At 37.2% G+C, this 26,348-nt stretch overlaps 2 protein-coding genes and 2 pseudogenes across 2 annotated transcripts; all 4 read right to left on the reverse strand.

Moving 5' to 3' along the window:
* Positions 1–2,684: 2,684 nt before the first annotated feature.
* On the reverse strand, positions 2,685–5,083 carry LOC120010096 (annotated as a pseudogene).
* Positions 5,084–9,536: 4,453 nt separating this feature from the next.
* LOC120010095 (cytochrome P450 CYP82D47-like) lies at positions 9,537–11,854 on the reverse strand. Its single transcript, XM_038860794.1, has 2 exons — positions 10,858–11,854; positions 9,537–10,390 (listed from the first exon to the last, which is right to left on the reverse strand). Exons 1-2 carry the CDS (start codon positions 11,809–11,811, stop codon positions 9,758–9,760), a joined length of 1,587 nt encoding a protein of 528 aa, XP_038716722.1. The 5' UTR covers positions 11,812–11,854; the 3' UTR covers positions 9,537–9,757.
* A 3,504-nt stretch (positions 11,855–15,358) lies between these two features.
* LOC120010480 lies at positions 15,359–16,951 on the reverse strand (annotated as a pseudogene).
* Positions 16,952–24,180: 7,229 nt separating this feature from the next.
* Positions 24,181–26,348, reverse strand: LOC120010094 (cytochrome P450 CYP82D47-like). The gene is made up of 2 exons (XM_038860792.1): positions 25,366–26,348; positions 24,181–25,001 (listed from the first exon to the last, which is right to left on the reverse strand). Exons 1-2 carry the CDS (start codon positions 26,317–26,319, stop codon positions 24,369–24,371), a joined length of 1,587 nt encoding a protein of 528 aa, XP_038716720.1. The 5' UTR covers positions 26,320–26,348; the 3' UTR covers positions 24,181–24,368.

The raw sequence follows: 26,348 nt of genomic DNA on the forward strand, positions 1-26,348 counted from the left end.
AAAATGCTTGTTACTAGTTAGAAAGTTTGATCTATTTAATATAGTTCACATATTCCCCTAAGCGATATAAAACGAGAAACTTGACTTAACCATAGACGATGTGAGATAAGAGACTTAAACCCTTGAATTTTGCAAGACTGCTCGTGACTAAACAATATAAATCTTTGATTGTGAAAACAAGCACTAACAACACATACACTAGATACAAGTACATGTATTATTTATCTTATTTTTGAATTATATTATGCAAAGTAGACACGTACAACACGTTAGGAGCTAAATATACAGAACAAGAATGAAAAGCCCTCTTCAGCCCATATATCTAACCCATCTTGTAAAGACCAGCCCATCTGATGAAGTCCAGCCCATCACTTGAAGCTCTCTCTCTTATTTCACTTTAACGGCGAGTCTCTGTGTATGTCAAGTCTCTGATTGATCTGTATGTTACCGTTGTAATATTCAAACATTAGCCCTATACATATATTAGTGAACCTTTGTATGTTGACAATGTAATGGAAATATTGAATACCAATTCCTTCATTAAACAGTGACAATCAATTAAACAAAGGATCTCATCGTCCTTCACAAATGCATTAACAGTGACACGGGATGGAAGTACGGATTGATTGGCTAGTTCACTACTAAGCCAACATAACTTGGAATCCACCAAAAACAATTGAGAAAACCTCAAGGAATTTTATTAATAAAACTGAATGTATCAATTACAAACGTTTATGAGACTATTTATAGACTGATAAAACAATCAAACCCTAATTGAACTTCTAATTAAACTAGAATTGGAAAATTAGAAACATAAAAAGTGCAGGAAATTTAATTAACGCTGTTAGACTACAAAAAGACACCTTTTTTATCTCCTTCCGAATCTCAACTTTAGGTATTCAAAATCAGTCCTCGGAAACATACTATAAAAGGAAACACACGAGGGAATCAAAAGTTATAGATAGTCAAAGTTGGAAACTGAAACTTTAATTTCCAAAAACATCAATTTCAATTCCGATTTCGATTTGGATTCCTTCGAACATGTTCCAACTTCTCAAGGAACTCTTCCGTGGGCCGTTCTACGTCAATACCAAAGAAATATATTAAACTTGTCCTACATCAGTCTCCTCCACTTGAAAAATAACTCGTCCTCGAGTTATGATTTGGACGAAAATAATCTTCTCAAAAGAGAAACTCATGCAGAACCAATCCTCCAAAGTCTTCGAGCCTATGGATTGAAACTGTAGTCTTCCACCCCAAAGAAATAGATATTTCGAATAAAGTAGATGACACGTTACATACTTGCAAGATAGAGCTTAATGGATTGCAAAGTCCCAATTTTTCCCTCGAACACTTTCATAATCTTCAATATTGAGGAGTTAATATTGGAATTAGAATCCTCAACCCCAATAAAATCAACAAGTTGCATCTCACACTTTGTTGCCAAATTTATAGAATTTTGAGACTGGTGAATAATATGATCTTCAATTGAATCTGTATCTTCAATCACAACAATTTTGTCATTATGGTGCATAAGGTCTTCTCTAACTTCTTCTTCGATCAGAACTTGACTTGTGAATTCTTCTTTACTCTCCATAACCTCAACCTGCAATACATTCTTTGAACAATTCTCAAACTCTTTCTCCGTAAAATCACTAGAACATGTATGCTCCTCAGCCTCTTGTGAGATTTGATCAATTTCCATTCCTTTGGCTAGTTGAGAATTTTCTGAATTTTCTTCACACAAAATCCCACCTTCAGCAAACTTTGCTCAAAATATTGGCAACTCATTATAAGAATCAAAGCAAGAACTTTGAACATATAAATCTATTCGTCGATTTAGTTCCCATAAAATATCTTGCCAATCATAAGGAAAAAATTCAATCGTAAGCATCTTTTTCATTCTAGGCCAAGACCGAATTTTATCCTTGCGTTGTCGCTTTCTCTTAAATTGTATGTCATCCCACCAACTTGCTGCATATCCACTAAGTTTATGTGATGCAAGTTTGACTTTCTTCTCTTCCAAGATTTCCATATAATAAAAATATTTTTCCAATTCAAACAACCAATTCGAGTAATCTTTCATTTTGAGTCTTTTCAAGTAGGAAATATCATTGTACCTTTTTTGCTTCAAAACATATGGATCAACAGATTGGTTTCGTGCAACATCACGAACGCCATACCCGTTGATTGCTTGATTTTGGTAGACTTTGAGTTGAATCAACATTGCTTTAATCTCATTCGTCACCTCCCGAAAATCATTCACCCCTCGTCCAGCGACTATAGGGCTTCTTCCTCCTTTGTTGTTGGACATCTTGAGAGGCGAAATCCTCCCTCCGATACCACTTGACGCGGGACGGAAGTACGGATCGATTGGCTAGTTCACTACTAAGCCAACATAACTTGCAATCCACCAAGGAAGCTTGGAATCCACCAAGAACAATTAAGAAAACCTCAAGGAATTTTATTAATAAAATTGAATGTATCAATTACAAACGTTTATGAGACTATTTATAGACTGATAAAACAATCAAATCCTAATTGAACTCCTAATTAAACTAGAATTGGAAAATTGGAAACATAAAACGTGCGGGAAACTTAATTAACCCGTTGGACTACAAAAAGACACTTTTTGATCTCCTTCTAAATCTCAACTTTAGGTATTCAAAATCAGTTATCGGAAACATACTGTAGTAAGGAATCAAAAGTTATGGACGGTTAAAGTTGGAAACTGAAACTTTAATTTCCAAAAACAGCAACTTCAATTCCGATTTCGATTTGGATTCCTTCGAATATGTTCCAACTTCTCAAGTAACTCTTCCGTGGACCGTTCAACGTCAATACCAAAGAAATCTATTCAAGTTGTCCTACATCAAACAACTTTATTTAATTATATTGCTTCGTCAAATTTACTCCATATAGCTAGAGATGACCTGGAAGGCGTGGACAGATGAGGGCTTCAAGTGGCGTTGCACGGAACGTGACCATTCCATTATCCTCAGTCATATCGACTGGTTCACCATTTGGAGTGGAAAAGTCGAACCCATGAAGCATATTAGCAAGGGCAAGCTCCATGACTTGAAGAGCAAAAGAAATTCCAGGACACATTCTTCTACCACTCCCAAATGGTAATAACTCATAGTGACGTCCCCTCACATCAACCTCCTTGTGTGTTGTCAGAAACCTTTCAGGCTTGAACTCTGAAGGATTCTCCCAAATGTGTGGATCCTGTTGAATCTTCTAGAGATTGAAGAGAATCCGAGTCCCTGCTGGGACATGGTAACCGGCTATGATGCAATCCTCCATGGACTGGTGTGGTATTGAGAGTGGTCCTGTAGGGTATAATCGTAGTGTTTCCTTCATAACTGACTGAAAGTAGACCAAGGATTTCATGTCTGATTCCTTCACTAGTCTTTCTTTGCCGACGTGGAGTTCTAACTCTTGTTGAATCCTTTTCAGGACGTCAGGGTTGTTGAGTAGCAGTGATAGAGCCCAAGTTAGGGTAGTCCTTGTTGTGTCGGATCCCGCCAAAATAATAGTCTACAAATTAAATTGAAGCAACAGAATAAATAGCCTGACGTGATCATTTCAATCAATTTGTAGTTTTCATGCGTAAAGATGGATTTTGTTTAGGAGTCATGGCCATGGGTTGGTTTAGTGATAGGACAACACGCCTAGGCATAAGGGAACTCTGATAATCTAATGATGAAGATTGCCCATGTGCAATCAAGGCCAAGTGGGCTTCTCAGCATGCATGTATTTATATTTATGACTACAAAAAATTAAGAAAAGATAATATCACAAGTTATGAGCTGCTCCTATATCTGTTATTCAGTTGTTGAGTCATACGCATAGGATTTTATGTGCATCTTATGGGATATGTGAAGCCCACAAATTAACTTGGATATTGTGCGTGCAATGAGATAAATGGGCCAAGATATCAATTGGTATACCAACTATTAGGATATTTATCATTTTTATAATTTTCATAATTAAGATGAGTTAATGATATGATTTACCAAGCACGTGGCCTTGTTTGTTGTATGAGCAGTATAGCCAGTAAGCTCCTCCATTTGATCATCAAGAACTGAAAGCATCACGTCCATGAAGTCTTCATCTACATTCCCATCACCATGACTCAGTCTCTTCCTCTTGTGCTCTTCCATCCATTCTTCAACATAATTGTCCAATTCTTTGCTTATCTTTTTCATGGACTTCTCAACACCTCCTAAATCCAACCACCTCAAAAACGGCAGCGCATCACCCACGCCAAAGTGACCGATAAACTTATAAAAATCCATCAAGATTTGCTTCCATTTCAGATCCCTCTGACCCTTACGCGAATACACTTTTCCAACCACAATCCTAAATATCACATTTGAGGATATGTCTCCAAACACTCTAATCATGTCCACCAGAACCTTATTCCACTCTGTTTTTCTGTCGGCCCATGATCGGTACACGTCTTTCATGGCAGTCATCACCTCGGATTCTCTTATGTGCTTAAGTGCCTCGAGCCGTTGGCTCGAGAGAAGCTCAGAAGTTGTTAGTTTCCGGGTTTGATGCCAATATGGGCCGTATGGGCTGAAACCGAAGAAGGCCCGTTTGTAGCCCATGATTTCCATGGCCACAGTCGCAGGACGGCCAGCTAAGACTTTGTCATGTGTGGTCAAACACTCTTTGGCAATCTCGGAGTTACTTACGACAAGAGTTGGATGCACACCCAGCTTGATTTTGAAGATTGGGCCATATTTGTCGGCCATCTTGCCTAATGTTATGTGTTGTCCCTGTGGGCCGCGGAGGAGGTGGAGGTGGCCTATGAAAGGCCACGCGCCTCCGGCTTGCGGTGGGGATGTCTTGGGTTTAATTAAGACATCTGTGAATATCCTGAAACATACGTAGAGTAATATAACTGCAAATATTTTTGGGGCTATGGCGTTTGTTGGGATTGAAAGAAGAAACTCCATTTGGAGATCGTGCTAGTTAGGAGAGAAGATGCATGTGTGCGATTGATGCATGCGTAAATATGATACAAAAGGATTAGCTAGTTGTGGAATCTCGATGTGTAAACAACATGATGTCTCGCAAGCTCAAGATTACTAGAATGCACCGATTAGAATCTTATCCCACAATTTTAGGGATTGCATACCAGTGAAATTGACTAGTTTGGGATAAACAATGTCGCTCAACTGGTTTATTCAAGCCTAAAATTCATTTTTTCCTTGTTAAAATATTGAATAAATGAAAGCATCATGAGATGTTGATGAAAATAATGACCTGTTGTTTAGTTTTACAAAAATGTTAGGGATCCCAGTAAAAAACATCTCAGTTACCCCAATAGTGGATCTTGTTCTTTGATTGATGTAAGTGTAGGGGCCCACAAAACCTTGTGATTGAACCAGAAAGTGATACATCCACTACGAGGATGACTGAGATGCTTTTTACTGGGATCTCTATCACTTCTATTAGTTTTATGGTTTGCTTTTGTTGAGAAATTAGATTCACTCCAGATTAATCAAAACGACAATACAAAAATTGAAACTGAGAAAAGCAACATAATAAACACAAGATTTACGTGGAAAACCTCTAAGCCTGGAGGAAAAATCACGACCGTTGTCAAAAGAGAACCAAGAGAAAATTCACTATGTAGAAAATTGTTACAACCATACACTCAATTTTCTCTCACATTGAACCCAATTAAACCTAAGAGATAAATCACAAAGTTTTTCCCAACCTTGCTCTCTCTCACTCCTAGTCGCCTCTCTAAACCCATAGAAACAAACAATTTGAATTAGGGTTGAAAACCTACAAACAAGTCCTTTATTTATACTAAAATGGTGTAACCCCAACACCCCGTCTGGACGGCTCCCTAGTCATAAAACTCTGCCCAAACTATTCTTGACTTGATTTCTAGCTGAGGTATCCGGACACCACCCTTGACTGGCCTAACACCTTGTCCAAATCCACAGTTTTGATCAAAAAACTCACAGTTTTCCTTTGTTAGGTGGAGATATTGATCCATCTTTCTCACTCTCACTTCATCGAAAATTCCACTCTTGACTTTCTTATGTGCTGCGGTGATAAATGAAGCACCATGCCTTTCTATTAGAGTATATACTTATTTTTTTAATCATGCAATATTTATGATGATTAAATGCTTATATATGATGAACCTTGTAATATTTGTTTATGGTAGTTTACATTATACCTGTGCACACACGATGACATTGTATTTTTCTTTATGTGTTTGATCCGACCCAATCCTGCAGTACCCGGCATACGGCCCACCTAACCCACCAACACCGACACCCAAGTTAGAAGTGTATGGGATGACAAACCCTATCTAGGTCCTGAATCCCTTTCTTCCCATCAATAGCCAGCTTGCAAATCAATTGTCAGTCATTAGTAACTCGTCATTGGTGTGAAGAAGAAGAAAGAGATTCTTAAGAGAAAGAATGATAGGGAGAAAAAATATAATTGATCATTCCATGGGTATTTAAGTGTCCAAAGAAAATGTGTCGCCTACCTTGAGTCGACCTTAAACTTTATATAAGGGTCGACAGGTAATGAGATAAAGTCTTTTCTTAACTGTTGATATTATCATTCCTGGATGTTGTCATTCCTGCCTCCTGGATGTTGTGATAAGATCAAATGTATTGATTCCAATCTCCTAGCATTCTTGGACATTAACTGAGCTTGGTTGAAATATACACTGGGAGCTGAGAGTTATCTTCTCCCAGCTCATTATGTGTGTTTGGTAAAGCGGTTGTATTGATTTTCAACCCTAACTGTTAAGCTGTGTGAGAAAAAGTTAAACTTAAAAGCTATGTGTATTAATTATTATGAATGAATAAACATAATAATTAATTTATTATTAATTTAGAAGTATAAATATTAATTATGTGTATACTTATAAGAAATTATTATTATTAAAACATGTGGGTCCCACTATGTTTAAAAAAAATTCACCAAACGGGGCATTTATTTCTAGCACAGCTTCTAGGGAGTTGCAGTATGTAGCTTTCTCCACCCAATGTCACCTAACATGTTAAAACTTAAAAGAACTCATTTTAAAACCTCATTTTAGAACCTCATTTTAAAAATGTTTTGTTACCATAAAAGTGATTCTTAAATATTAGGAACTCATGACCTGGAAGAATTATACTTAGTCGGGTCAAGTAAACTTTTGATCACCGAAAGATACTCAAGATTTCATTTTGGTTATCCAAATATAAAACGTTTCAAGTCGGTCACCCAAAAATTTTTTTTGCTACAATTTAGCCACTCGGGCAGATAATGGGGGTTCTGGGCAATCACACTTGCTAAGGTGTCACATTGACCATTAAATCCAACTCTTTTTGCTTATGTGGCTTGCCAAGGTGGAAATGAAAATGAAAAATAAATATATATTATCCAAATGGAAATATATTTTTTTAAAATAATAATAATACCTCATTTTTTTGTTCATAAATATATTTTTTAACAAATATAATAATTTGTCCATGAAATTGGGTCTTTGTCTTTGATCCATTGCAAGCTTGGACAATGCAGTTAATGCGAAATAGGGATTTTCGTTTTGCAGCTTTGGTGGATAGGTTCACCACATCTACAGATCAAAACTGACCCGACTATGCAAGAGGAGATGCCAACACCTTTATCTACTCTTGTTATATCAAGAAATCCAAATCTGGGTATTGTTAAATCTGGAGCTTCGTTGGAGATCTTGGTGGTGTCCTTGGAGATTTGGGGGGTGTTTGGCTGCAAGATCGGACATGGCACCGTGGTGGTGGTTACGGAGAGGGAGCGGTGGCGTTGGTGGGAGATTGAGGAGGGAGAGGGGCAGGAGGAGAATGAATAAAAGAAGGTGATGGTGAGCTCTGATTGTTGCTTAGGAGTTAGGACTAATGGGAAGAAAGATAAACTCTGATTGCAGAGGCGATGGCTGCAGCCTGCAGAGGTAGGTGGCGAGTGATGTGGTGAATTTAGGGTTTTTTTACATGGAGGAGAAGATGAGGTGGAATTTTGAATTATTTATTAAATTTAATTTTTTTAAAAGAATTACACATAATCACATTTTTTTTATAAGAAATTAATTTTTTGAATTTTAGATGCCACATGGCTCTTTGACTGCCCGAAAAGAGTTAAAACCTGCCCGAGTGACCAAAGGATAGCAAAAAAAATCTTTCAGTGATCAATTTGGAACGTTTGATCTTTGGATGACCAAAATGAAATTTTGACTATCTTTCAATGACCAAAAGTTTACTTAACCCATACTTAATCATATGGCAATCGAACGAACGGAGGGTCGTCCCATCCGTTAGCAATTTTACTTTGACATGCGTTTCTTATATGACGACTTTTACTTATCTGAATACAAGTAACATTCAAAGCCACGTTTTCCAAGTTTAAAGTAACAAGTCTAAGTCTTCTTCGCTGATGTAAAAGGGACGGGTGCGTTTCTTATCAATCATGTTGAAGGAGTTATCTCCATGGGTTGAATAAACAAGGCCACGTTTTCCAAGTCTAAAGGAATAAGTCTTCTTCGCTGATGTAATTGAAAAGGGATAGGTGCTTTTCTAATAAGTCATTTTGAAGGAGTTATCTGCATGGGTTGAGGAGAATGTAGATCCCCTGAAAATCTTTGTATCATGGCTGCGTTTTGTAGTTTTTTGTTTTGCTTGAAAGACCTTTGTCATACAAGAGGCGGGTGAATTGTGTCCCCAACTTTCTATTAGGAATCCTCTTTAACAAAATTGTCACACACAACAAAATACAAACAATATTCCGTCTCTAAATAAGCTACCTAATCATATTCAAGCAGGTTTTGAACTGAGTGTTTAAAACAACTACACAAAGATCAATTATATTAAGCTTGCAAAGATTTGAAACTCAAACAGACAATAATAATAAGTAAACAAATTTAGATTCTAGCAAAATGAATAGTCGGACAAATAATAAATGCCACAATCTGATTTGAAGTATAAGAAAATACTCAACTTGCAGTGCAGGTTATATAAGATATAAATATATATATATATATATATATATATATATATATATTATGACCGAGAATAGATTTTGATCTTGATTAAAAAACAGAAAATTGATTTTGATCTTTTGAACACAATGAAACCTGATTTTGTATGAAATTTGATGAAGTATTAATGCAAGTATGAAAGCAAATTAAAAAACGTGCAGAAAAGGTAAGCACACAAACGGTTTTACAGTGGTTCGGAGCACTCTGCTATATCCACTCCCTAAACATCCTGTTTAGGCTTTTAATCCACTTTGAAGTAGGCAATCTCCTTTGATAAAATAGGAAACAAATTATTCCCTTGAATGTAGAAAGACGACCAACTAAGATTGCGTGGTTCTATACAAACTTGAAATTCAAAGTTGGTGTTTGAGGCATCATCAAGGGCAGAAAATCATATTATTATTTTTTTTATCATTGAAAACTCCTTAATTTTCCCTTGTAAAAAGTATTCCTTGATTGATATGGAAAGCTTGCATGATCAAAATGAGAAAATCGGCTCTTGTCCGAAACTCCTCTTGATATCCTTCTACACTAGATACAAATACATATATTATTTATTTTATTTCTGAATTATATCATGCAAACTAGCAAAGTAGACACGTACAACGACACATTAGGAGCTAAACCGAGACAATTTAAACAAAAGATCTCATCGTCCTTCCCAAATGCATTAACAAATTATTTAGATAGACACAATGACACCTTAATTATATCGCATGTTCAAATACACTCCATATAGAGATGACCGGGGAGGCGTGGACTAATGAGGGCTTCAAGTGGCGTTGCACGAAGTGTGACCAATCCATTTTCCTCAGTCATATCGATTGGTTCACCATTCGGAGTTGAAAAATCGAAACCATGAAGCATATTAGCAAGCGCAAGCTCCATGACTTGAAATGCAAAAGGTATTCCAGGACACATTCTTCTACCACTCCCAAATGGTAATAACTCAAAGTGCCGTCCCTTAACATCAACGTCCTTGTGTGTTGTCAAAAACCTCTCTGGCTTGAACTCCGAAGGATTCTTCCAAATGTCTGGATCCTGTTGAATCTTCCAGAGATTGAAGAGAATTCGAGTCCCTGCTGGGACATGATAACCGGCTACGACGCAATCCTCCATGGATTCGTGTGGTATTGAGAGTGGTCCAGGAGGGTATAATCGCAAGGTTTCCTTCAAAACTGCTTGAAAGTAGACCAAGGATTTCATGTCTGATATGTTCACTAGTCTTTCTTTGCCGACATGGAGTTGTAACTCTTGTTGAGTTCTTTTCAGGACGTCAGGGTTGTTGAGTAGCAGTGATAGAGCCCAAGTTAGAGTAGTCCTTGTTGTGTCGGATCCTGCCAATATAATAGACTGCAAAATTGAAGCATTAGAATAAATAGCCTTACGTGATCGTTTCAATCATTTTGTAGTTCTCATGCAAAAAGATGGATTTTGTGTTTTTTGTTTAGCAATCATGGTTTGGTCTAGTGGAAGGAGCCTGCATAAGACCTTATGAGATCCTAGGTGGTTTGGGGTGTGGTGTCAAGATTAAAAATCCCACATCGGACAGGTAAAACCCAACCAAGTAGTTTATAGGCAAAACTTAGCTATTCTCACTTTGAAGATGCATTTTCATGGGTCTGAATATCAATAACGACGGTTTATGAAGAACAAATCCGTGCATCTCTATAACCCAGAGCGGAGAGTATTTTTAATGTGTTTGGGCTAAGAATTTAACCTTGTGCCATGATGAGGCCAAGTGGGTTTCGCAGAATGCATGTATTTATATTTTGACTAAAAAACCAATTAAGCTAAGATCAGGTATTGATATGATTTACCAAGCACGTGGCCTTGTTCGTTATATGAGCAGTATAGCCAGTGCTTTCCTCCATTTGATCATCAAGAACTGAAAGCATCACGTCCATGAAGTCTTCATCTACAATCCCGTCACCACGACTCAGTCTCTTCCTCTTGTGCTCTTCCATCCATTCTTCAACATAATTGTCCAATTCTTTGCTTATCCTTTTCATGGACTTCTCAACACCTCCCAAATCCAACCACCTCAAAAACGGCAACGCATCACCCACACCAAAGTGACCCATCAACTTAAAAAAATCGATCAACACTTGCTTCCATTTCAGATCCCTCTGACCCTTACGCGAATACACTTTTCCAACAACAATCCTAAACATCACGTTTGAGGATATGTCCCCGAACACTCTACTCATGTCCACCAGAACCTTATCAGACTCTGTTTTTCTGTCGGCCCATGATTGGTACACGTCTTTCATGGCAGTCATCACCTCGGATTCTTTTATGTGTTTAAGTGCCTCGAGCCGTTGGGTCGAGAGAAGCTCAGAAGTTGTTAGTTTCCGGGTTAGACGCCAATATGGGCCGTATGGGCAGAAACCGAACAAGGCCCGTTTGTAGCCCATGATTTCCATGGCCACAGTCGTTGGACGACCAGCCAAGACTTTGTCCTGTGTGGTCAAGCACTCTTTGGCAATCTCGGAGTTACTTACAATAAGAGTTCGATGCACGCCTAGCTTGATTTTGAAGATTGGACCATATTTGTCGGCCATCTTGCCTAATATTATATATGGTTGCTGTGGGCCGCGGAGGAGGTGGAGGTGGCCCAACAAAGGCCACGCGCCGCCAGCTAGTGGTGGGGATGTCTTGGATTTCTTTGGTTTTAGGACATTTGTGAATATCCTTAAACCTATGAAGAGTAATAGAACTGCGAAGATTTTGGGGGCTATGGTGTTTGTTGGGAGTGAGAGAAGAAACTCCATTTCGAGAGCTAGTTAGGAGATGAGATGTGTATAACATGGCATTTGTAAGCTGCTTTATATACTACAAGGAGGGAGACAGAGTCAATAAAACTTGCATTCTCCAAAAAATTTTGTGAGACATTTAGAAAAAAACAATTATTATATCATTGTAGCTTTATCAACACTAAAACATCAATAGTGGTAGAGATCGCAAAAATTAATATCCAAGTCTATCAAGTATGATGTGTCACCCAATGACTGATTTATTTTATTTTCAACTTAAATGTAAAGACCTACACAAATCCACTCATTGATTGACATATATCTGAGATTCTTGTCATTTTTTATACTAAAATTTTAATAAGAAAAAGGGCTACATACATCTATATCTATTATGGGTATGATATTATCTTTATGATGTTGATTTAGGAAATATCATTGGACTATCCAATTTCACTACAAGGAGTCAAGGACTTTTGAGGGCTAAATACAACTACTCTGCATATGAAACTTGTTACCAGATAGTCTTTATAGACAACCGTCATGTCCAAACTGTTAATATCAACCACAACTTTTTTTTAAGCATACACCACAAATCTATTCCAATTCAGTCAAACTTTGAATTTTTTTATAAACATTTCAATTAGTTGTCCCAATCAAGCATACACCACAAATCTTTTCCAATTCAGTCAAATTTTGAATTTTTTATGAACATTTCAATTAGTTGTCCCAATCAAGCATTCTTGGACGAGTTATATTTAGAGCAATTGTAATGGTGTAATTTTATTGGGGCTAACAAAATATATTGGTGAATGTGTTTTGTTGATGTGCCTAGGTAGTTTGTTGATGTGGCTAAGCCAATAAAACGTTAAACCTAAACCTTCATTGTTGTTGTGTGGTAGGTTGTGTTTTTATTGTGTGTTTTTCTTCTTGTTGTCGAGATCTGGTTCATGCCCCCCTTATTTCTTGTAAACCATCGAAGAGAGGCTTTTTTCTCTTCATTGATTAGTAAAATTCCGGGCTGAGCCCTTTTCTTAAAAAAAAAAAAAAAAAAGCTGTCAAAAGTCATTGGATTTGGAGCTCCGCAATTGCCGAAAATCTACCATTGACATTAGAAAATTTCACATAAGTTGTAAAGATAAGCAACTTCTCTTGGACTCTTTCAAGTAGCATACCCAGAGTAGATGTATTTGGCCCCTAAAAGTCCTTATAGGGAAATTGGATCGTCCAATAATATTTTCCTAAATCAAGATAATAAAGATAAGCTAGTGCCTGATAGGAATAGTATGCTAAAGGCCATTATTTTATATAATATTCAAACTCGATTTATTTATTTGAATAAAATATATTTAGCATTTAAAATGAGAAAAGACATATTGACATCAGTGTCTTTTATTCTATATGTATATGAATTGGTGTGTAGAGTCTAAGTTTGCACACGGAAGATCAATTCATAAGTTCCTATCGAATATAAGTAAGCGATCACAACTAAGACGGAATTGGACAAACCGTCAGCTTGGCTGTGGTATAGTATTTCAGTATACCTATCTTGGTTACGGAGAGCGGCAAAGCTTGAACTTACTATACCAGTACACTCCAAGTGTACTGATCAGGACTACGTGTGAGTCAATTTTCTCAGTCTGACTATATGAAAAATTGTACACTCACACAAATGTTATAGAATTGTTCATATTCTTAATTTATTAAAGATTATTGGTACATGTGCATTTAATGTACGAGACTTTGATTTACTAAAGGGTGAGGTCTTTTTGTACAGGTCAACAAACACCAAGTGAGTTGGGTCACCGCATTAATTGTACGATGGAAAATAATCTGTTAATAAAATTCACGTCCAATTATGGATTGATGATACCCCCTTGATAATGCTTATAGGATTTGAGATTGTATCAAAACCCTGCAGGTGGATTTTAATTAATCCGACACATTCAAATAAGTTAAGCGATAAGATTAATGAAATATTTAAAGATGTCAATTAAATATTATATGTCAGTGGCATATTTAATTGATGGGAATCTGTAACTTAACGTGAGGAATTTATGAACAAGTATAACGAAAGGCTCAGATTTAATTTGAGATAAAACGGGGAGTGCAATTATAATATTTTAGTGGAATATATTATAATTTATGAATTATAATTATGTCTATGGGTTTGGGGGCTGATAATTAAATACATCGGAAGCCCATGTTTTATTTTTTCTAGTTAGTCCCCACTGTACCCCAGAAACCCAATACTAGAAGATACATGAAAACCAAAATGGACTGGAATTAGGAGAGGGAGAGGCTTAGGGGCCGGCCCACCTAGGGAGAAAACCCTAGGTGTGGCCGAACCCTATAAATACACACATAGTGTGTGTTTTGTTAAGACAAGTTTTTGAGACACCGGTTGACCTCTCTACTCTATAATCGTTTCCAGTAGTTTTGGTTTGTGTTCTTCAGGTTCTTGGAGAAAAGAGACCACCCTCTCAATCCAAGTTTGGGAATTGGTGCATACGGTGGAAGATCCGCAGGTTTAATTTGAGCTTAGTATCAAACTCGCTGACTCCATCCTTCGTTCCTGATTATTAGAGATCAAATCAGAGAGATCTCAAGATATATAATCTTCTTGCAATTAATTGATATATGGTTTGTGCTATGGTGATTAGTATTTGATAAGAAATTTTTGAAACTTGTCTAGCTATCGTTTATATCTATGAGGTCCTTATACGCTCCCGCAAGTTGCATGTTTCCAACAATGCCTTGATGGAGACCTTGCCACCTTAGGTAAACATCAATATAAGCTACCTCTCTTGGATTCTTTCAAGGTTTTCTAGTGGCTTGATGCTGATGCAGATCTAAAGTCAAAATCAAGCACAGGAACTGAAAATTTTGTGTTTTCGCCCTTCCAGAGAAAAAATATTTCTGCCTACATTTGCAGACTTAATTTGGCACATAAACAAACAAATAGACAGAGAGAAAGAAGGTGGTTTTCTCAGTTGGATTTGAAGAGAAAACTACGTGATGTAGGACTAGTGGTACGTCACTGGGAAGAGTTAATAACAAACAAATTGATTAGTAGGATCCAAAAGTCATGTTGTCAGAATTGTGTAAAACTTAATTGGGAGACTCATTTTGACGTGATTGTCAAGACTAGTCGTTATGCTACTACCCCCACCATTTTTTTTCGTTAAGTTCTACTGTTGAGGGTCTCCAATGGTTTTAGGGTTTTTGGACATTTTCATAATTTCGCGTTTTTCTGATTTTCAGTTCAAGTGTTTGTGATCTAGGTTTTTCATTGATTTAGCCTTAATCGTAGTTTCCGCCCGCGTCACTACGATTCTTCGACTTTGTAAGAATGAAATCGTGTTCAAAGCAAGCTTAAACTGCATCAGTTAACAAAACAAATATATATCACTCAGAGGCATGATTCCACAGAAGCCAAAGAGGAAAACAAGCAAAGCATAATTACACAGTAATACTAGCTAGATAGCCGGTGCCGCATATCAATTGAACTCAAACTAGGCCTTATTAGCGACAACTCGTGTGAGGAAATTCGTTTTACAATCCTTATTCATAGACATTGGGAGACAAGCAAGGTTTGATCAGGGTCTCTTTGGATCTTCCAAAGGTTCACAATTAGGTGAGTGCCTGCCGGAACATGGTAACCATTTATTGTGCAGTACTCAGTGAACTCCCGAGGTCCTGAGAGCGGTGCGGCTGGATATAACCGGAGTGCCTCTTTCACTATGGCCTGAAGGTACACAAGCTTATCGATGTCTGATTCGTTTACCAATCTTTCCTTGCCAACATGAGCATCCAATTCTTCTTGTGCCCTTCTCAATACAGGAGGATTGTTCAGCAGCACTGCGAGAGCCCACGTTATGCTCACGGTTTAGTCTCAGTTCCTCCTGAAATTAGAACCTGCAAAATGAACTTATTGCATTAAGATGAAAACTAAAAACATGCATTTAAACTTTTATTTTTGGTGACAAGGGAACCCAGTGAAAGCACAGTCCACCGGACACCACCCCTAATGGTAAACCCCATGGGTTTGCATCTGCAAACCACATAGGCCGACTAAGTCGTTGGCCGAAGCCTAGTACGCCAAATCGTGCACATGCGCTAAAAGTTTCAAACAGGTAACTTAATCATCTGAACCAACAAATTTTTGTTTTGTGCCTGTAAACAAGTATCCACAAAAGAAAGTGCAGAGGCAGCATGTACCGCGGATGTGGCTTTGTTAACTGTATCAGCATCAAAACCTGCAAGGTCGATGCCTTCCAGCGCTGACAGTAATAGATCCATGAAATCTTTCTCAGTATCAGCAGTCTCAACAGATTTTCTCTTCTTCAGATGCTCCTCTAACCATTCACCAATTATACTGTCCAATTCTTTTCCATTTCTCTTCATGGCCTTCTCAAATCCACCAAAATCTAGCCATCCAAGAAATGGAACCGCATCCTTAAGACAAACAGCCCTGACAAGTTGAAAAACTCCCTAAATGCCTTTTGACATCGCCTTGCCTCTTTTTCATCAGCACTGGCACCAAAGAACCTTTTTCACGCAACCATCTGAAGAATCACATTCAAATTTATGTTCCCAAACCACTGCTTCATTTCAACTAAACCATGACCAGAGTCAGTACTCTTCTTCTTTGTCCACTGCTTGGTAACTCCTTCACCGAATTCTCCACTTCAGAGGCTCGAACATGTTTTAGCAGCTGAAGTCTAGTTGGAAAGAAGCTCTACTGATATTATTTTACGGATTTCACGCCAGAATGCACCGTAAGGGGCAAACGCAAAACCCGCATGGTAATAGGATAAGAGTTTTACAGCTAGAACCTGGGGACGGGACGATACAGCTACATCGTTGGTAGTGAATATTTCCTTCGCCACTTCCCAACTACTGATCACCAAGGCTGGGAACAACCCAACTTGGATGGTTAAAACAGGACCGTACCTATCGGCCAAGGCTCCTAAGGCTACATGTGGAAGCTGAGATCCTGCTAACAGGGGCAGGTGACCGATTATAGGCCATCCACACCCAGCTATAGGTGCTACGTTTTGTTTAGGCAACTTGGACCGCCTTAGGACGTAGAAAGTACAGAGAAATATGGCAAAGAAGCAACTATTGTAGCATTCAGGTATGGCAGAAGGAGACTCATTGTTACTCTGTTGGATGGTGAGATAGTTTCTGTATTAATGTACTTGTGCAATAAAATTGTCATACGTTACTTAAAACTAATTTCTCCTACGTTATTTATGTATTCTCTTACTTTTTGAAGCCATGACAATCCCATTATCTTTCGAGTTTGTTGCAAGACACGTTTGAAGGTTGACATCTGCTTTGTTGCCATCTTCTCCTTGGTCTCACCTTACATATTCTGTTTTTTCTTGCTAATTTGCCCACACGTCTGAATTCTGCACAGTTCTTGTTGTGATTAATATCGGATCAATTCGACATATCAAATAATGTGGAAAAAAAATAGAGAATAATGACAATCACATAGATGACACAAGTTTAATAAGGTTCGGCAAACTGCCTACTCCTCATGCCAAGAAAATGAAAATTTCACTAATATGAATGAAGGTTACAAAGAATCCCAATGAGAAAAGCTCTCTATGTAAAGAACTATCCAAAATCTCACTTAAAACAACAAACAACTCTCTCACACTCTTCCCAGCCAAAACGGATCAATAAAACCCTAAAGATGTCAAAGGGTTGCTGCAAAGAAGAAAAATATATCTAACTTATGTACTTTTTTAGGATTTGCAACATATAATCTATTTATACTATACAAAGAGTTTCAGTTGACTGAAACCCTAAAAAAAACCTAAAAAAATCCATGAGGCCCTCGAGAAAGGGCAATTTGATCTGTCACCAACTTCAATTTTCACCAATTTTCCAACAGTTCTCCTTCCCCATATTGGAGAAAGCAAGTATACAAAAATATCTTAAGTGGTCCCTCCCCAATTTTCCAATAATTCTCCTTCCTTATGTTGGAGAAAGCAAGTATATATACAAAAATATCTTAAGTGACCCCTCCTTGAACCTAGCGAATATCCATTTCTCAACGCCAGTGAATATTGTCCACTTTGGGAGGAGCAAACTCTTACAAGAAATGTCTTACAGCACACATTTGAATTTTGTAACATTGTTGGACAGGACATCTCACTTACTGTTTGGCCCTGCTCCGTGAGAATAGACGTTATTAGTACTAAGTGATATTACTTGACAAGAATGGCACAAACAATTTCGTTGGTGTGATTATTTAAGAAAGATCATATGTCTTCATTGATAATATGTACGCAGGAAGGCAGTCATTCAAATAGACTATGAAATAATTAGAAGCTATTTTTATCAACAAAAAAAAGTGAAGGTGTTTTCTAGGCCAAAGAGTCTATCAGATCCAAAATATACAATATTTACTAGGCCGAAGGGGATGCGGGCAATTAAAGCCCTGGTCAAGTCCAAAATATACAATATTTACTAGGCCCAAGGGGATGCAGGCTATTAAAGTCCTGGTCTTGTAACCCACCATAAAGTCTACATTGTCGATGCTACTCCAACCAAACATCAAGTATGGAATCTAATTCTTTGGCTGTTTTCTTCAGTGCCTTTTCATGTCCTTGCAAATCCAACCATCCTAGACGTGGAAGCGGATATGATACCACAAAAATTCCTACGAGATGAAAAAAAATTGACTAATTGGCTTTTGATTGTTGAAAAATATGTCTTCACAAACAATCAGATAATAGAGCAACACACAGAACAATCAAAACAGTAAAGAGAAAGAAGAATAACACAAGGAATTACGTGGTTCGACAAGATGTCTATGTCCATAGAGTCTGCGATTGTTTTCAATATAGGAATTCAAGTAGTACATTCGGCTAGGGTATATACCCTTTTATACCAACTACCTATGTATCCGAAAATACAAGGAATTACGTGTTAAACTGGTACTCTACACTATCCTCTCATACAACTTCCCTTTTCCTTAGAGATTTTAGGTATTAAGTAATTCTTCTAAGATGAGCATAACATACTAGCCGTGGGTGACCTCTTGGGAAAACAAAGTCATGCGGGTCTGATGTATCTTTCGGGAACTAAACAACTCAAAGCGGACAATATTATTGATGAGTATGAGTTGAAAAATTATAATAAATACTAAAGGCCCTTAATCTCCAAAACCCTAAAGGCCCTAAACTCTAAACCTCAAAACCCTAAACCCCAAAACCCTAAAGGCCCTAAACCCTTAACCCTAAAGACCCTAAACCCTAGATGCCCTAAACCCTAAATATCTTAAATCCTAAACCCTAAACCTAAGCACTAACCCTAAAGCCATAATATGACCATCTACTCATAAATGTTGATAAAATCTTAAGACACTAAGATTTTATAAAATAAGTATAAAATTAAACTATTTAAAACTATAGATGTGTATAATATAAAATTTAAAATCAATACTCATTAAGTAAAACTAAAATTATTTAATTGTGTTAAAAATATAACAGGTGGTATGTAAAGATAATAATTTAATTAGTTGACAAGTATGAAATGAAAGTAGCTTTGGCTTGTTGGTCAGTTCATTACTCTCCTATCTAAAAGTCCCGAGTTCGAATCCTATGATGAACAATTTAATTTTATAATTTTCAAATAGGATGAATAGTGACGGGCTGTGAGAGCCCGACCCGAGGCCTTAGCCTGAAGCCCGAGCTTTATGGGCCCGGGCCTGGCCTGGGCCTGGGCCTCATATTCTTAGCTTGGCCCGGCCCGAGCCCTGCCCAAGGCTCGAAGAACTAAACCGGGCCTGGGCCCAAAAAAGTAGGGTCGGGCCGGCAGGCCGGATGCCTAGCCCTAGGCCCACAAAACCTTGTGATTGAACCAGAGAGTGACACATCCACTACTGGGATAATTGAGATGCTTTTTACTGGGATTTCTATCACTTCTGTTAGTTTTATGGTTTGCTTTTATTGGGAAATTGGATTCACTCTCCTCTTTGACAGATTAATCAAAATGACAATAGAGAAATTGAAATTGAGAAAAGCAACACAATCAACACGAGATTTACGTGGAAAACCTCCAACCCTGGAGGATAAACCACGACCATTGTCAAAAGACAACCAAGAAAAAATTCACTATGTAGAAAATTGTTACAACCATACACTCAATTTTCTCTCACCCTGAACCCAAATAAACCTAAGAGATAAATCACAAAGTTTCTCCCAACCTTGCCCTCTCTTTCACTCCTAGTCGCCTCTCAAAACCCATAGAAACATACAATTTGAATTAGGGTTGAAAACCTACAAACAAGTTCCTTATTTATACTAAAATAGTGCAACCCCAACACCCCGTCTGAACGGCTCCTGAGCTGTCCAACACCTAGTCATAAAATCTGCCCAAACTATTCCTGACTTGATTTCTAGCTGAGGTATCCGGATACAACCCTTGACTGGCCGAACACCTTGTCCAAATCCACAGTTTTTGAGCAAAAAACTCACAAATTTCCTTTGTTAGGTGGAGATATTGATCCATCTCTCACTCTCACTCTCACTCTCACTTCATTGACAATTCCACTCTTGACTTTCTCATGTGCTGCGGTGATAAATGAAGCACCATGCCTATCTATTAGAGTAGATACTTACTTTTTTAATCATGCAATATTTATGATGATTAAATGCTTATATATGATGAACCTTGCAATATTTGTTTATCGTAGTTTACATTTATCACACAATATCCTAACTAATAAATATTAGTAGTAGTATACTTGGATGCAATGACACATTCATGTTACTCTTTTGAAACAGTAACATTATTAATGTTTTTAAACAATAATAGAGATAAGTATGGAATTAATCATTGTACTTTGCTCTTTGGATAAAAAAAGCCCCTAATCTTTTTTTTGGATCAATAAAGCCCTTCCACTTACAAAATGGATCAAGTTACCCCTTCTGTCAATCGTTCGTTAAAAAACACAGGTATATGTCAGTCATTAGTAACTCCTCATTGGTGTGAAGAAGAAGAAAGAGATTCATAAGAGAGAATGATAGGGGGTAAAAATATAATTGATCATTCCATGGGTATTTTAAGTGTCCAAAGAAAATGTGTTTCCTATCTTGGGTCGACCTTAACCTTTATTTAAGGGTCGACAGGTGATGAGATAAAGTATTTCCTTAACTGTTGATATTATCTTTCCTGGGGTGTTGTCATAAGATCAAATGTATTGATTCCAATCTCCTGATATCCTTGAACATTAACTGAGCGTGGTTGAAATATACACTGGGAGCTGCGAGTTATCTTCTCTCAGCTCTTTGTGTGTGTTCGGTAGAGCGATTTTATTGATTTTCAACGCTAACTGTTAAGCAGTGAGAAAAAAATTTGAACTTAAAGCTGTGAGGTATTTAGTGAAACTTTTACTGTTGTTAACGGTTAAGTTGTATAAAAAAACTTATTTGTATTAATTATTATGAATGAATAAAGATAATAATTAATTTAGAAGTACAATTATTAATTATGTATACTTATAAGAAATAATTATTATTAAAAGCAGGTGGGTCCCACTATGTTTAAAAAAAATTCACCAAACAGGGCATTTATTTCTAGCACACCTTCTAGGGAGCTGCAGTATGTAGCTTTCTCTACGCAGTGTCACCTGACATGTTAAGAATTCATTTTAAAACCTCATTTTAGGATCTCATTTTAAAAATATTTTATAACTTAAAAGTGATTCGTAAAAATTAGGAACTCATGATCTTAAACAATTATGCTTAGTCATATGGCAATCGAACGGAGGGTCGTCCCATCCGTTAACAATTTTACTTTGACATGCGTTTCTTATATGACGACTTTTACTTCTCTGAATACAAGTAATATTCAAAGCCACGTTTTCCAAGTTTAAAGTCACAAGTCTTCTTCGCAGATGTAAAAAGGGACATGTGCTTTTCTAATCAATCATTTTGAAGGAGTTATCTCCATGGGTTGAGGAGAATGTAGATCCCCTGAAAATCCTTGTATCATGGCTGTGTTTTCGTTTTGTGTTTTGCTTGAAGGACCTAGGTCACACAGAAGGCAGGTGAATTGTGTCCCCAACTTTCTATTAAGAATCATCTTTAACAAAATTGTCTCACATAACAAAATACAAAGAATATTCCGTCTCTAAATAAATAAACTACCTAATCATATTCAAGCAGGTTTTGAACCGAGTGTTTAAAACAAATACACAAAGATCAATTATATCAAGCTTGCAAAGATTTGAAACTAAAACAGACAATAATAAGTAAACAAATTTAGATTCTAGCAAAATGAGTACTCGGACAAATAATAAATGCCACAATCTGATTTGAAGTATAAGAAAATACTAAACTCGGTAGCACTACATATTCAGCAAAAAATGTCTCAAAAGTATCCCAGTCTATGTGGCAATGATGCATCACCATGTGACATGGTAAGTTTATTTCTTTGGGACAAAAATACCCTTCTTTATTGGTATAATTTCTTTTCCTACAAAGATACTGACATCATCACTGACATCATTGATTTTTCTTTTTTCTTTTTTTAAACGAAAATTCAAAACTATTTACCTCACAACATACATGTTTGATTTCAAAAAAAATTATAAATTCAGAATCAGCATGTAAGCCTCTTTAAAATGAGATCTATTGTCGATATGTTTTATCGAGCTGTTCTTAATTACATTATTTTTGACAAGAATGTAATAACAATTTGCAAGACTAAAAAAAAATGTAAAAATTTCAAAAATTAAAAACAATGTAATACTAAAAAATTGGAAATATAATGTTATTCAAAAATAATGAAAATTATTAAAACATTGAAATTAGTCTTAAAATGAAAATTTTAGACTAAATTGACATTCCAAAGAATCATAAATAATTGTTTCTATATTCTTATTGAAATTACATTGTTTTTAAAAACAATGTAATGAAATGAAAGACGAGAAATCATATTGTTTTTTTTAATATTAAAATTTAATAGTTTAACATATAATATATTGACAAACAACTAAAATTAACCAATTTTATTACATAATACATTGTGTCATATTGTAATTACATTGTTTTCTAAAAGATAATGTAATAATTATCTTGAACATAGAAAAACAATGTAATACGACATGCAGTACTAAAAAAACAATGTAACAATGATTTGGATTTTATGTATATCTGATTATCTATAAAAAAATTAAAAAGGAAAAAAAAAGTCGTGACCCAACCCACTCTGTATTCGGAAGACATCTTCATTGCCTCCATCTACTTTGTATTGGATTCCTTCTCATAGTTTCTCTCCTTACACACTTTCTGTCATACAAATACTTCACAGAGCTTCCTAATATCACCTTCAATTTCACCAAATTAATTTTAAGAAGAAAAAAGTATTTAGATTTCCTCATCCTCCAAACAATGTGTTAGGGATTGAAAAATAAGAAAAAGTAGGAGTTGTGTACCTGGAGCAAAAAAGGTGTAGAAGGTCCCGAGTGGAGACGGAGTATCGCATTTGGACGCCGTCGAAGAAAACAACGTTGTAGTTGACTGCGAAGAGGCTCTTTGATTTGGAGAAGGTGTGGATCTGATTCTGCCCTAAAATCAGATCAATAGGGAATAGGTATATAGAGAGATAAAGGGCAAGTTAGTCATAAAAAGGAGACAGAAAATTCTTTTAAAAAATCATGTCATGTTGGCATGCTGACTCATCCTGACACCTAGACTGGGAAAGTGCTGGGCCACTTTATTACTGGGATACATATTGTTTTCGGACTACGATTGCGTAGTTCTATTCAAATTTGAAATTCAAAGTTGGTGTTTGAGGCATCATCAAGGGTAGAAAATCATATTCTTTTTTTTTTTTTATCATTGAAAACACCTTAATTTTCCCTTGTAAAAAGTCTTCCTTGATTGATATGGAGAGCTTGCATGATCAATGAGAAAATCCGCTTTTGTTCGAAACTCCTCTTGATATCCTTCTTCACTCTTGGAAATTAGCTCTCTCTTCATATGGTAAGATAATAAACTTGAAATGATAAAGTCTTCTTCTCTTCTCCATTCGAAATTCAAATGACTAAAAGACTTTTATTTCCTTCAATCTTGGTTGCATATAAGGCAAGTGAACTTCCTTCTTTAATCTCCAAGATCTCTTCAAATCAAAAATCTTATTTTGGAAACCAAATCAAGCACTTGATGCAATCACACGCCTAGTCCATAGATGACAATCTTAAGTTCAAATGTTGATGAATTAATTGATCTCTAACTAAAATCTTGTGACCCCGCCCACTTGAGCCAGGTGTTACAGACTTCCACTTTGAGTTTTGCAGGACTATTCGTAAATTACCAATATAAATCTTTGGTTGTGAAAGCGAGCACTAACAAATAGATACACTAGATACAAATACATATATTATTTATTTTATTTCTGAATTATATCATGCAAACTAGCAAAGTAGACACGTACAACGACACATCAGGAGCTAAACCGGGACAATTTAAACAAAGGATCTCATCGTCCTTCCCAAATGCATTAACATATTATTTAGATAGACACAATGACACCTTAATTATATCGCATGTTCAAATACACTCCATATAGAGATGACCGGGGAGGCGTGGACTAATGAGAGCTTCAAGTGGCGTTGCACGAAATGTGACCAAACCATTATCCTCAGTCATATCGATTGGTTCACCATTCGGAGTTGAAAAATCGAACCCATGAAGCATATTAGCAAGCGCAAGTTCCATGACTTGAAGAGCAAGAGGCATTCCAGGACACATTCTTCTACCACTCCCAAATGGTAATAACTCAAATTGACGTCCCCTAACATCAACGTCCTTGTGTGTTGTCAGAAACCTTTCTGGCTTGAACTCCGAAGGATTCTTCCAAGTGTTTGGATCCTGTTGAATCTTCCAGAGATTGAAGAGAATTCGAGTCCCTGCTGGGACATGGTAACCGGCTACGACGCAATCCTCCATGGATTCGTGTGGTATTGAGAGTGGTCCGGCAGGGTATAATCGCAATGTCTCCTTCATAACTGCTTGGAAGTAGACCAAGGATTTCATGTCTGATATGTTCACTAGTCTTTCTTTGCCGACATGGAGTTCTAACTCTTGTTGAGTTCTTTTTAGGACGTCAGGGTTGTTGAGTAGCAGTGATAGAGCCCAAGTTAGAGTAGTCCTTGTTGTGTCGGATCCTGCCAATATAATAGACTGCAAAATTGAAGCATTAGAATAAATAGCCTTACGTGATCGTTTCAATCATTTTGTAGTTCTCATGCAAAAAGATGGATTTTGTGTTTTTTGTTTAGCAATCATGGTTTGGTCTAGTGGAAGGAGTCTGCATAAGACCTTATGAGATCCTAGGTGGTTTGGGGTGTGGTGTCAAGATTAAAAATCCCACATCGGACAGATAAAACCCAACCAAGTAGTTTATAGGCAAAACTTAGCTATTCTCATCTTGAAAATGCGTTTTCATGGGTCTAGGTACCAATAACGACTGTCTATGAAGAACAAATCCGTGCAGCTCTGTAGCTAAAAAACAATTAAGCTAAGATCAGTTATTGATATGATTTACCAAGCACGTGGCCTTGTTCGTTATATGAGCAGTATAGCCAGTGCTCTCCTCCATTTGATCATCAAGAACTGAAAGCATCACGTCCATGAAGTCTTCATCTGCAATCCCATCACCACGACTCAGTCTCTTCCTCTTGTGCTCTTCCATCCATTCTTCAACATAATTGTCCAATTCTTTGCTTATCTTTTTCATGGACTTCTCAACACCTCCCAAATCCAACCACCTCAAAAACGGCAACGCATCACCCACACCAAAGTGACCCATCAACTTAAAAAAATCGATCAAGACTTGCTTCCATTTCAGATCCCTCTGACCCTTACGCGAATACACTTTTCCAACCACAATCCTAAACATCACGTTTGAGGATATGTCCCCGAACACTCTAATCATGTCCACCAGAACCTTATCAGACTCTGTTTTTCTGTCGGCCCATGATTGGTACAAGTCTTTCATGGCAATCATCACCTCGGATTCTCTTATGTGTTTAAGTGCCTCGAGCCGTTGGGTCGAGAGAAGCTCAGAAGTTGTTAGTTTCCGGGTTAGACGCCAATATGGGCCGTATGGGCTGAAACCGAACAAGGCCCTTTTGTAGCCCATGATTTCCATGGCCACAGTCGCTGGACGACCAGCCAAGACTTTGTCCTGTGTGGTCAAACACTCTTTGGCAATCTCGGAGTTACTTATAATAAGAGTTGGATGCACGCCTAGCTTGATTTTGAAGATTGGACCATATTTGTCGGCCATCTTGCCTAATATTATATGTGGTGGCTGTGGGCCACGGAGGAGGTGGAGGTGGCCCAACAAAGGCCACGCGCCGCCAGCTAGTGGTGGGGATGTCTTGGATTTCTTTGGTTTTAGGACATTTGTGAATATCCTTAAACCTATGAAGAGTAATATAACTGCAACGATTTTGGGGGCTATGGTGTTTGTTGGGAGTGAAAGAAGAAACTCCATTTGGATAGCTAGTTAGGAGAGGAGATGTG

The sequence above is a fragment of the Tripterygium wilfordii genome, chromosome 12, assembly GCF_013401445.1.
Source record: "Tripterygium wilfordii isolate XIE 37 chromosome 12, ASM1340144v1, whole genome shotgun sequence".
NCBI classification, from domain to species: domain Eukaryota; kingdom Viridiplantae; phylum Streptophyta; class Magnoliopsida; order Celastrales; family Celastraceae; genus Tripterygium; species Tripterygium wilfordii.

Coding starts and splice junctions, on each gene's coding strand:
- LOC120010094 (XM_038860792.1), bottom strand. CDS start 26,319: ATGGAGTTTCTTCTTTCACTCCCAACAAACACCATAGCCCCCAAAATC. Junction 25,002..25,365: donor CGAACAAGGCCACGTGCTTG/GTAAATCATATC, acceptor TCAATTTTGCAG/TCTATTATATTGGCAGGATC.
- LOC120010095 (XM_038860794.1), bottom strand. CDS start 11,811: ATGGAGTTTCTTCTCTCACTCCCAACAAACACCATAGCCCCCAAAATC. Junction 10,391..10,857: donor CGAACAAGGCCACGTGCTTG/GTAAATCATATC, acceptor TCAATTTTGCAG/TCTATTATATTGGCAGGATC.